Below are 11,569 nucleotides of genomic sequence, written 5' to 3'. Positions count from 1 at the left end.
CTTATCAAACATCTCTCTGGGGTTCTATATCCTCAATAGCTACTTCAGTGCAAGAATGACCTATAAAGCCACCCTAAGCCTGCTTTCCAAACAACAACGGTTTGTCCCCAACTTCTGTTGTGATGATGACCAGAACAAGCTGATAGCTTTCATTGGTGGATCTATCTCTGAAATCTCTGTCAATATGGCCATTATTTCAGCAATGCACAAGACTCCACAGGTAAGCTCTTGGTCTAGAGATACCACAAAAGTGTCGCACCATCTTGATCAGGGATGCTGGAGGATTCCACTCCAAGCACACATGGAAATGGAAATTCACATGTTCATTCGCAGTCAGGAAAGGAAATCAGGCAAGCACATATTATCTGTATTCACCGTTCTTGTTTTCTCTTTTCTTTTAAAATTATTTTTATTCGTTTGCCAAATTATTACAAATCAAACCAAATTAAATTTAATACAATTTCTTAAAATCCGGTTTCCTGCTCCTGTTCCAAACATATGATCATCATCATTCCCGCACATAGCTGCATAATTTTTTTATATAGAGTCCAGTTGACATCCTTCACTTGCCATTAAACCGTGAGTCCAGCTGGCCATGTTTTTCACCATACAAACAGCACCTCCGTTACATCTTATACATAAATAATCCATTTCACATGTGTAGTCCTTCATAGACATTGTTGTTCCAGATCTGGTATGCTGGGAGAGTTAATTACTATCTTTCTTTGTTCACTTATTTGGATGGTACAAAGTCAAATTCCATTCCTTCCTCTTTTAACAGACTAGCGTATGAGCTGCAGCCATAAATAATTCACAGAGTGCATATCCAAACTCCGCCATTAAAATTCCGCTCTGGAGTTCTTCCTCTGAACACAGCTAAAAGCAAGATTTTTTTCTCAGATTCAGCCTCTTTACCACATCTGTTCAGCAGCAGTTCATTTCCCCCCTACTGCATTCCTGAAGCAACACTCCTACTCCAGTCCATGAATAATTTTAAATAAAGTCCATTCAGCCTCGGTTGAGGGGAGAGCTATAGTAAAACCTTCTTAAATTCCTTGTTGAACATAAATCAAAAGTCTTCCCTCTCTTTGCAAAGTAACAAACATAATAAACATAGCAGTGGCTACACTCATCTCTTTCATTATGCAAGAGAAGACAAGAAAAAATGAGACCATTTGCAAACCATAAGAAAGCACAAAGCACCTTGTCCTCCCCCTTCCTTTTCCTGTTGCTGTAAGGATTCACAAGCTTCAAAGAAAAAAATCAGATACCTTGAAAGAGTCTCTGCATATGTCAGTCCAGTTCAGATGTAGAACTAATTATCAAAGGGTACTTCCTGGAATTCTTCAAGCAGAGGGATGAAAAGCTATAAATCACGGGTGGTCAAATGCTTGATTGCCTGCATCATGCCAGATTTTGCGCTTGATTGCCTACAGGACCATTTCCAGCTCTGGGATACTTTTTTGTTATGTGAAAAAATCTTATATGTTTTATTTCAGCTCACTTATGGGTCATTTCTGGCAGTACAACATGGCAAAATGCTATTTCCATTTTTGTATCAGATGGTTCCCAATGAAGCCTACCAATACATGGGAGCTGTGCGGTTACTTCAGCATTTCAGATGGACATGGGTTGGGCTCTTGGCTGTGGCAGATGACAAAGGGGACCAGTTTTTACAGACCATGGTGCCAATGCTCTCCCAGAATGGCATATGTTATGCCTTCATAGTAAGAATACCAAAATGTAATTATGTGGATAAATTGATAGAATTGCTTATACAGCAGCGGAAAAACTATGAGATTCTCATGGAGAGAAAGGTCAGTGTGTTCTTTGTATATGGAGAACCTCCATCCTTTCAGGTTATGAGAATGTTGCTATTTCTAGCACCTTTCTTGTCACTGCCACCTCTGGGCAAAGTGTGGATTGTTACATCCCACTGGGATTTTGAATCACTGTCCATTCAAAAGATCTGGGATATACAAGCCTTTCATGGTTCCATATCCTTCAGCGTTCATTCAAATCAGCCATTGGGATTTCAAAAGTTCATTAAGGCAGTAAGACCTTCCTGGGCCAAAGGAGATGGTTTTATCCAGGATTTCTGGGAACAAGCATTCAGCTGCTCATTAAAGTCTAATGAAGAGGAGGAAAGGGAAAATAAAATCTGTACTGGAAAGGAGAAAATGGAGAATATTCCTGGAGTTCTGTTTGAAATGGACATGACTGGCCACAGCTACAATGTCTACAATGCTGTCTATGCTGTGGCACATGCTTTGCATGCCATGTACATGCACAGCTTCAAATACAGAACAATGGAAGAAGGAAGGAAATTAGCTGTTCAGAATATACAACCCTGGCAGGTACTGACAATTAAATACAATGGCTACAGAACAGATTAGCTTATGATCCAGAAATAAAGGCACTTCTATCTCTGCATGAAACAATTCCAGCAGTAGGGGACTCTTTGGGTATGAGGGTATTCATTTTGATAAGTAATGTTACTAATGACCTTTTTCCCATAATGGGCCAAGCATTTGTTGCCTAATAGAGTGGAACGACAGTAAGCAATAGAAAGTGAACTCATACATAGAAGAAGACCCAGACAGACTTTTAAGAATGCTAGACACTGGAATATTTGGGAGGCCTAGAATCATTATTTATCCCTTTGTCAATATACTCTTCCAAATTAGGTCCATCACTTACTAAGTAGGGTCATATTCAATAATAGTGCTAGAGAAATTGTGCACTTTGATGGAAATGGAGAAATGGTGGCCAGTTTTGATGTTACCAATTGGATGATGTTTCCCAATGGCTCAGTGATGAGAGTAAAAGTTGGAAGGCTAGAACCTCAAGCTCCTCCAGGCAAAGAGTTAATAATTCATGATGACCAAATTGTCTGGCACCAAAGCTTTAATCAGGTGAGACTCATCTTTTGAAAACATATTATTACAGTCGAGCTTTAATTCTTCTAAAATCTCACAGAATCTCTTTATTTCATGAACAAGGCCTCATATCAAAGAGGGTTCATCATCTTGATTGATATTTCACGAGGGCAGCAACACCTTTCTGATAAACTAAACCATTGTTCTTATTATTCAAACCCATCAGTTAATTAAACGTAAGGAATTAGTTTTTCATTTACCTCCATATGAAGTCCTCTACAATGCACAAGTCCCATCATTTCTGACCACTGATTGGAGTTATAGTTATGTCTAGAGGGCAGCATTTTGTCTACCTCTGACTTATAAGCAAACTGTAATCTCCCTCAATCATCCAGCACTTGAGACTAACTACCTTTTGTAGGTCCATGGCTCGATGCAGAGCTAATTGAATGAGAGAGATACAGGAACTGCAGTTTTCCACCTTTCACTGATCTTTTTAATTCTGGCTGGTGTAAAGACTGACAATTTTGGTGCATGGGGGCAATGTGCTTGGAGACCAATATCAGGTCATGTTATTTCTGTTTGCCATACACCCCATTGTGTAGAATGGATGACTGGTCTTGCTAAAAATCCTTCACGTTTCTTTACAGGCTCTGCCAGTTTCTATATGCAATGACAACTGCTATCCTGGCTATAGCAGGAAAAAGAAGGAGGGAGAGAGATTTTGCTGCTATGATTGTGCTCGGTGTCCGGAAGGAAAAATCTCTCACCAAAAGGGTAGGAGGAATTATCATTTTTTTTATAAAATACAGAGTGAACAGAACATAAAACAACATAACCTAGAGTCACAATCCTCCAAGCAGATCTTAATGCACTCATCAATTCAAATAGGAGCTTTCGTGTGTGTGTGTGTGTGTGTGTGTGTGTGTGTGTGTGTGTGTGTCCCTAAGAAATGTAAGACTTTAAAAATTATCAGTCAGTTTTTGAAATGGGTCTGCAAATGAACTAGAAGCTTCAAGAGGAGAGAAATATGTTCCTAATATTTACTTCTGAATAAGATATGAGCTGCCACATTTTGGAACAAGTGGAATTTCAAAATCTTCAAAGGAAACCCCAGGTGGACTGCATTGCAGTAATGCATCCTCAATGTAATGAACACATGTATTATAATAATAATAATAATAATAATAAATTTTATTTATATCCCGCCCTCCCCAGCCAAAGCCGGGCTCAGGGCGGCTAACAACAATCAAATAATCAGTCAAATAATCACACAATCTAAAAATATTTCATTATAAAAATTAATTAAATCAAATTGATGGCAACCAATTAAGCAGAATTATGTGCAGGTTGCCAGAGGAGGGAGTCAGGCTGCGCCCTGACCAAAGGCCTGGCGGAACAACTCTGTCTTGCAGGCCCTGCGGAAAGATGTCAGGTCCCGCAGGGCCCTAGTCTCTTTTGACAGAGCATTCCACCAGTTTGGAGCTGCAGCCGAGAAGGCCCTGGCTCTAGTTGAGGCCAGCCTAACCTCTCTGAGGCCTGGGACCTTGAGGATGTTATTATTTGCAGACCGTAGGTTTCTCTGTGGGGCATACCAGGAGAGGCGGTCCCGTAGGTACGAGGGTCCTAGGCCGTATAGGGCTTTAAAGGTTAAAACCAGCACCTTAAACCTGATCCTGTACTCCACCGGGAGCCAGTGCAGCTGGTATAATACCGGATGAATGTGCTCTCGCAGCGAAGACCCCATAAGGAGTCTCGCCGCGGCATTCTGCACCCGCTGGAGTTTCTGGGTCAGTCTCAAGGGCAGCCCCACGTAGAGCGAGTTACAATAATCCAGTCTGGAGGTGACCGTCGCATGGATCACAGTGGCTAGGTCAGGACGAGAGAGATAAGGGGCCAACTGCTTAGCTTGGCGGAGATGAAAAAATGCCGCCTTTGTTATAGCTGTAATCTGCGACTCCATAGAGAGGGAGGTATCGAAGATTACACCCAAACTCTTAACGGCCGGTGCTGGCACTAATTGCACCCCCGCAAGAGATGGGAGTTGCCCCCTCGATCCCATATCGTCCCGCCCCAGCCAGAGGACCTCTGTCTTCGAAGGATTTAACTTCAACCGGCTCCCACGTAACCATCCAGCCACAGCTTCCAGACATCTGGTCAGTGTGTCTGGGGCCGAGTCAGGATGGCCATCCATCAACAGATAGAGTTGGGTGTCATCAGCATACTGATGGCAACCCAGCCCAAAACTCCGGACAAGCTGGGCGAGGGGGCGCATAAAGATGTTAAAAAGCATCGGGGAGAGAATTGCACCCTGAGGCACTCCACACACCAAGGAGTGGCGTGATGACAATTCCCCCCCAAGCGCCACCCTCTGTCCCCGACCAGAGAGAAACGAGCGCAGCCATTGAAGGACTGTGCCCTGGATCCCCACGTCGGCAAGGCGGTGGTCCAGGAGTTCGTGATCGACCATGTCAAAGGCTGCTGACAGATCTAGAAGAATCAGCAGCCCTGACCCGCCTCGATCCAGCTGCCTGCGGAGATCATCTGTTAGGGCGACCAGAGCCGTCTCGGTCCCATGACCAGCGCGGAAGCCGGACTGGAATGGGTCCAGAGCAGATGTTTCATCCAGAAACCTACCAAGCTGTTCAGCAACCGCTCTCTCAATCACCTTACCCAGGAATGGAAGATTCGAGACCGGGCGGTAATTGGATAGATCTGAGGGATCTAATGATGTTTTCTTTAAGAGCGGACGCACCACCGCCTCCTTCAGTTCCCCTGGGAATATCCCGGTGCCAAGGGACAAATTGATGATATCCCCCAGGGGGCCCCGCACCTCGTCTGGACACGCTCTAATCAGCCATGACGGGCACGGGTCAAGAGGACAGGTGGTGGGCTTTCCAGCTTGGAGGAATCTGTCCACATCGGCTGGAGATATCCGGTCAAAGTGGTCCAATACTGGACCCGAGGACAGTCGAGGGGCCTCCAGTTCCTTTATTGTATCCAAATTGGCAGGGAGGTCATGGCGGAGCAACAGGACCTTCTCCGCAAAAAAGCTCGCAAATGCCTCACAGCTGTGTGTCAGATTGTTATTTAAATTTGGCTGTCCTTCAAGGGACGTTAAAGACCGGATTATACTAAATAATTGCGCCGGGCGAGAGCTAGCGGATGCAATGGAGGCCGAGAAGTAAGACTTCTTAGCAGCCTTCACTGCCATCTCATAGGTTTTCATAAAAACCCTATAAGATGTTCTTGAGGCTCCGTCACGGGCACCCCGCCATACTCGCTCTAGCCGTCTGAGGTCCCGCTTCATTTTCCGAAGCTCCTCGGTAAACCAGGGAGCCCGGTTTCTGCGGGGTCGCAGAGGGCGCTTAGGTGCGATCTCATCGATGGCTGCCAGGAGCTGGGTATTCCAGCCCTCAACAAGCTCAGTCAATGAGTCGCCAGGGGGAGCAAGGTCCCGCAAGGCTTGACGGAATCTATCCGGGTCCATCAGCCTCCGCGGGCGAGCCCAAATCGGCTCGCCACCTAAGCAGGGTGGGGGTGGAAAGTCAATCCTGGCTTTCAGAGCGTAGTGATCAGACCATGGCACCTTCATCGAAGGAGACATGATCACATCTATACCGGCGCCAAAGATCAAATCCAGCGTGTGGCCTGCTTGATGTGTGGGGCCCGAAACAAACTGGGAGAGCCCTAGTGTCGCCATGGAAGACACCAGGTCCAGAGCCTGTGAGGAGGGAGTGGCATCAGCGTGGAAGTTGAAGTCTCCCAATACCAATAGGTTAGGGAACTCCAAGGCCCAGCCGGCCACCGCCTCCAGCAGGCCTGACAGGGTGGCTGCTGGTGCGCTAGGTGGCCGGTACACCAGCCAGACAGCCAAGCTCTCCTCGGAGCCCCACACTAGGCCAACACATTCAATGCCGGGGATCGATGGCGATGGTAGAGCCCTGAAAGAACAATCTTCCCGGTATTGTCATAGCCTGTTAAACCTTCTTTAGGAATGGGCACAGTTGGTGTATCAGCCCAAACTGAACAAACATACCACACCCAAGGCTACAATGTCCACCTGCATGTGAAAGAGCAAAACTATTACAAAATTATAAGTAAGATTTAGCAAGCTAAGCATGTGGTGATTGGTGCAATTTGCATAGACAGTGGGAACAACCAACTTGCATGGGTTTTCCTTTTTCATGTATAATATTCAGAACTGTGTGTATGGCTTGATGCCATCATTGACACAGAAAGGGGATAACATCTTTTTAGTTATTATACCAAACTAATTTTGATTTGTTTATTCACTCATAGCATCCCTCACAGAAGACTTTCACCTAAAGCCTTCACTTTTGTGGCTTCCTCAATAATGGGAAGTAGGTAGATGGTGATTTAGCAGTAAATCACTAAATTATTTTTAAGTACGTTAGTGGGAATTTTTGACTCAGTTATTTAAAAATGGCAATAGAAAGGCTTTTATTCCGAATTAGACTGTTAGGATTTCTAGAATCTCTTTATTAAGAAGCAGATTTGCATTTGAATATAAAGCTGACCTTTCTCCCCCCTTTCTCTCTCCCACCTGCAAAAAGCAGACCACTTTGTGAAATTTTCTCCAAACATTCTGCACCATGTGGTGGCCTCAATTTCCCCCACTCAGTGCTCTGGAATGATTCGAGTGGTACAGACAAAATAATGCACAGGTTGCCAACGCAGTTGATGGCCACTTACTGCAGCAGCCAAAAAACCCACATCTTTTTGGGCTGGTTATACAGGAAGGAAGGAAGATGCTCTAATGGGGATTACTGCTAATGGGGATTTGAAGCCCAACACTGAGGGACAGGCATACAATTTCTTCTTCTGCTAGACAAATTTGGTGCAATCCTCTTCTCACTTCCCCATTACTCTGCTTGGTCATCCCAAGTATATGCAGTGCATCCCATCAACTCACCAGTAAGGTGAGACAGCAAAATTTCTTCATCTGTGAGACATGATCTTATTGCACATGTGTTCCACTGAGATAAATGTCACTTAAGTAAATACATGATTAAATGTTCATATCCATTGTAAATGAATCAATGTATTCCATTCTTTGCATTCATTCCACAAGCAGAATCAAGTCAGTGTGCTTCAGAAGCATCATGGATGGTCCACCATCCAGGAACTGACCAGACCCAAACTATTACAATTTCAGAAGGCTAGCTGTGCAATGTGCCTTCATGCCATGCTCTGGAATTAAAGGGCTCTCCAAACTCAAATACAATAGTAATAATAAAAATTAGGCAGGTGAATAGTGCTTTTTGGATGTTTAAAGTGCTCCACATACACTATCCCAATAACATCGCTAACAATCTTGTAAATTATACATGAGAATTAAGACTAACAAAGAACAGCATTTCCAAGAGTCACCTTCTATGTTCATGACTTGAGAAGAGGTCTGCATCATACAAAAATTGTGTCACAGAAAGCATTTAGTCATTACCAGATCTGCATGATCACCAAGCACTCTCACTTTCTCTTTGAAATTATGGGAATCCTTTCTCCTAGTGTTGGTCAAAGAAATGCAACATTTAAAAATTAGGGAGGTGTTGGTTAACATTTTAAAATACTTAAACAATTCCTCCTTTTTTCAGACATGGATGCCTGTGTCAGTTGTCCAGAAGACCAATACCCCAACAACAGCCAAATTGAATGCATTCCCAAGATTCTAGTCCACCTTTCTTATAAAGAAACGTTAGGGAGCATTTTAACTATCACGGCTATTTCTTTCTCCTTGATCACAAGTTTAGTACTTGGAATTTTTATGAAGCACAAAGACACTCCCATAGTCAAAGCCAACAATGAGACCCTTACCTGCATCCTCCTCATCTCTCTCCTCCTTTGCTTCCTATGCTCCTTACTCTTCATCGGACAACCTGGAAAGATCATCTGCCTTTTTCGACAAATTACTTTTGGCATCATCTTTTCTGTGGCTCTTTCATCTGTGTTGGCAAAAACCATCACTGTGGTTCTGGCATTCATGGCAACCAAACCAGGATCTAGAATGAGGAAATGGGTGGGGAAAGGACTCGCAAATTCTATTGTCCTTTCCTGCTCCTTTATTCAAGCAGCCATTTGTGCTCTTTGGTTATTTACATCTCCTCCATTCCCTGATAGAGACATGCACACAGTGCATGGAAAGATAATACTAGAATGTAATGAAGGTTCAGCAATCATGTTCTACTGTGTCTTGGGCTACATAGGCTTCCTGGCCGTTGTCAGTTTGGTTGTGGCTTTCCTAGCCCGGAGGTTGCCAGACAGTTTCAATGAGGCCAAATTTATCACTTTCAGCATGTTGGTGTTTTGCAGTGTTTGGATAACCTTTCTTCCAACCTACTTGAGCACTAAAGGAAAATACATGGTGGCTGTGGAAATCTTCTCCATCCTGTCCTCCAGTGCTGGATTGCTTGGTTGCATATTTTTTCCTAAATGCTACATCATTGTACTGAGGCCAGAGCTCAACAACAGGGAGATACTAATAAGAAGAAAATAATAATATGAGAATGCTTATACAACTGGATAGCTCAGTTGGTTAGAGCATGGTGCTTATGATACCAAGGTTGCAAGTTCATTCCCCATATGGAAAGCTACATATTCCTGCATTGCAGGTGGCTGAACTAGATGATCCTCACAGTCCCTTCCAACTCTACCATGCTATGATTCTATTACCTGGTTTTATCTGTGTTACCTGAAAATAGTGAGGGAAGGGGTGTTATGAGAATTTATGCATGAATGCTTGCCTAGGCAAATGTTGCTGCTCAAATTCTCAAGGGGTCCTTGTATCTTGATCCTTCTCTCACACACACACTTTTGGCTTCAGCTCATTTTTGACTATTAGTAAGGCAAAAACAGTGTTCAGCATAGTGTCACTATTGTCTTTTTTCCACTCAGCATCATGGGATGTGTAGGACGTCCGGGGAGGCGCCTCCGGCAATGGCTGGATTCCTCTGACCGGGAGAAATCAGCTCCGTGGAAATCTGGGTCTGGCCGCCACAGTGAAGGCGGAGACCCGTTAAAAATCACAGGCGGGAGAAGCCTGTGAGCGTGGGATTCGGCGGGCACCTTTTGCACCTCCCCCACTCGTGGGGAAACCCGGTTTCGGGGATCCGGAGCAACGTGGGGTGAGCGGCGCGGTGCTTCGAATCATCTGCTTCTTCCACGGAGCGAAGCCACATAGCTGTTGTCAGAGAGCGCTGACTTTTTCCTGTGGACAATTTGATTCTAAAGTAACTACCCGTGAGTAGAGCTTAATCGGGAAAATTGGATTTTTAAAACGTCTAATTTGGCATCGAAACGGGGAAGGTTCAATACAGGAAGTCCACCTTCCCCTTTTGTAAATAGACTGAAGCAATTGAGGCTGCAAGCTGAAGTCTTGGAAAGCCTTTTGTAAAAGACTAAATTTCCATAAGTAAAGAATATAATCCCCCCCTTGGAGGCAGGAGAAGGGGGGGGAGTTGTGGACTGAGTTTGCCTGCGGAAGAGACCAAGAGAGGTAAAATACCGCCGCTCGGACCCTGGGAACGGGCTGCTAGTAGGTCCGACGTTTGGTGGGACGTTCATTGACAGCTAGCATAAGAGAAGACACATTGTTTCTACTGTCTCCAGCAGTGAAAGTAACTGAAAATTGAAATTAGTTTTGGGTCGTTTGAACTGTGCCTATAAGAGGATATTATGTATCAATACAAATAGAAACTGTTTCCCTCTAGTGGAAGTTCTTGAAACTGGTGGCTATATAAGATCTGGGCTGGGAAATTTCCAGCTGTAAGATAAAAACCGTGAGACTGTGAGACTGACCTTGAATCTATTGAGTGTTATGGCAGATGGGAAAGACGGAATGTCGCCAGAAGAGGCCTTAGCGGTTGTATTAGTGAAAATAAATGACTCGCTGGAACAGCTTCACAAGAAAACGGATGTGATAAATATGAAAGTGGATGCTGCAAATATTAAAATTGACTTAATGGTAGAAAGTTTAAATAACCTGGAACAAAAGGTGAATACCAATACAGAAACCACCCAGAAATTGATACAGGAATCTATCCCGATACGGCAAACTGCGGATGAAGTTAAGGAGGAAACCCTTGCTGCTGAAGTTAAAGTAATTCAACTGGAGAGAGAGTCCCATCCATACAAGGACAACTTGATGAATACAAGCTGACACTTGTTATGACTGAACTTAAAGAGAAACAGATGAAATTGAGGATCAGAGCCCTACCTGAGGAAAAGGAAAGCTTGATAGAGTTTCAGGAGGAGATAGGACTAACATTGGTTGAGAAAGAGAGGTATTTGGGGGTTAGTATGACCACCAGAAATGTGAATCTATTCAAGGGCAACTGTGAAGGACGTTGGCTTGAAGAGAAGGGGGATTTGGAAATAGGGTTAAATTGGAAGTTGTTATCGTTGGGCCGAGTTGCTGTGGTGGGGATGAGGGTTGCTGTGATGTCGGGGATGTTGCTTTTGTTTCAAACATTGCAAGCTTTGGATGGGAGGGATTGTCTCAGGAGGTGGCAGAGGGACGTCTCTAGATTTGGTTGGCAGGGCAGGAAGCCTCGAGTAAAATTTAAGATACTAACGGATGCTAAAGAAGGAGGTGGACTTGCCCTGCCAGACCCCTAAATTTTGTTGTGAATCATCTGCTTTTTGCTGGCTGAGAGAATCGGCAGAATCCG

The 11,569-nt window shown here is 44.2% G+C and overlaps 1 protein-coding gene across 1 annotated transcript; it reads left to right on the top strand.

The window, feature by feature from the left end:
- The first annotated feature begins 1,390 nt into the window (after window positions 1-1,390).
- LOC308572565 (vomeronasal type-2 receptor 26-like) lies at window positions 1,391-10,303 on the top strand. The gene is made up of 4 exons (XM_081168730.1): window positions 1,391-2,357; window positions 2,688-2,915; window positions 3,530-3,656; window positions 8,498-10,303. The coding sequence occupies exons 1-4, from the start codon at window positions 1,407-1,409 to the stop codon at window positions 9,394-9,396; spliced, it is 2,205 nt and encodes a 734-aa protein (XP_081024856.1). The 5' UTR covers window positions 1,391-1,406; the 3' UTR covers window positions 9,397-10,303.
- Window positions 10,304-11,569: the final 1,266 nt, after the last annotated feature.

Source organism: Podarcis bocagei, assembly GCF_964188305.1.
Source record: "Podarcis bocagei genome assembly, chromosome: 13".
In the NCBI taxonomy this organism is placed as follows: Eukaryota; Metazoa; Chordata; class Lepidosauria; order Squamata; family Lacertidae; genus Podarcis; species Podarcis bocagei.
This window is presented reverse-complemented; position numbering and strand designations above follow the sequence as displayed.

Bases quoted from the DNA above. Each gene is read 5' to 3' on its own strand.
- LOC308572565 (XM_081168730.1), top strand. From the start codon at position 1,407: ATGCCAGATTTTGCGCTTGATTGCCTACAGGACCATTTCCAGCTCTGG. The intron at 2,916-3,529 runs GTGAGACTCATC...GTTTCTTTACAG, and splicing joins GGCACCAAAGCTTTAATCAG to GCTCTGCCAGTTTCTATATG. The intron at 3,657-8,497 runs GTAGGAGGAATT...TCCTTTTTTCAG, and splicing joins AAAAATCTCTCACCAAAAGG to ACATGGATGCCTGTGTCAGT.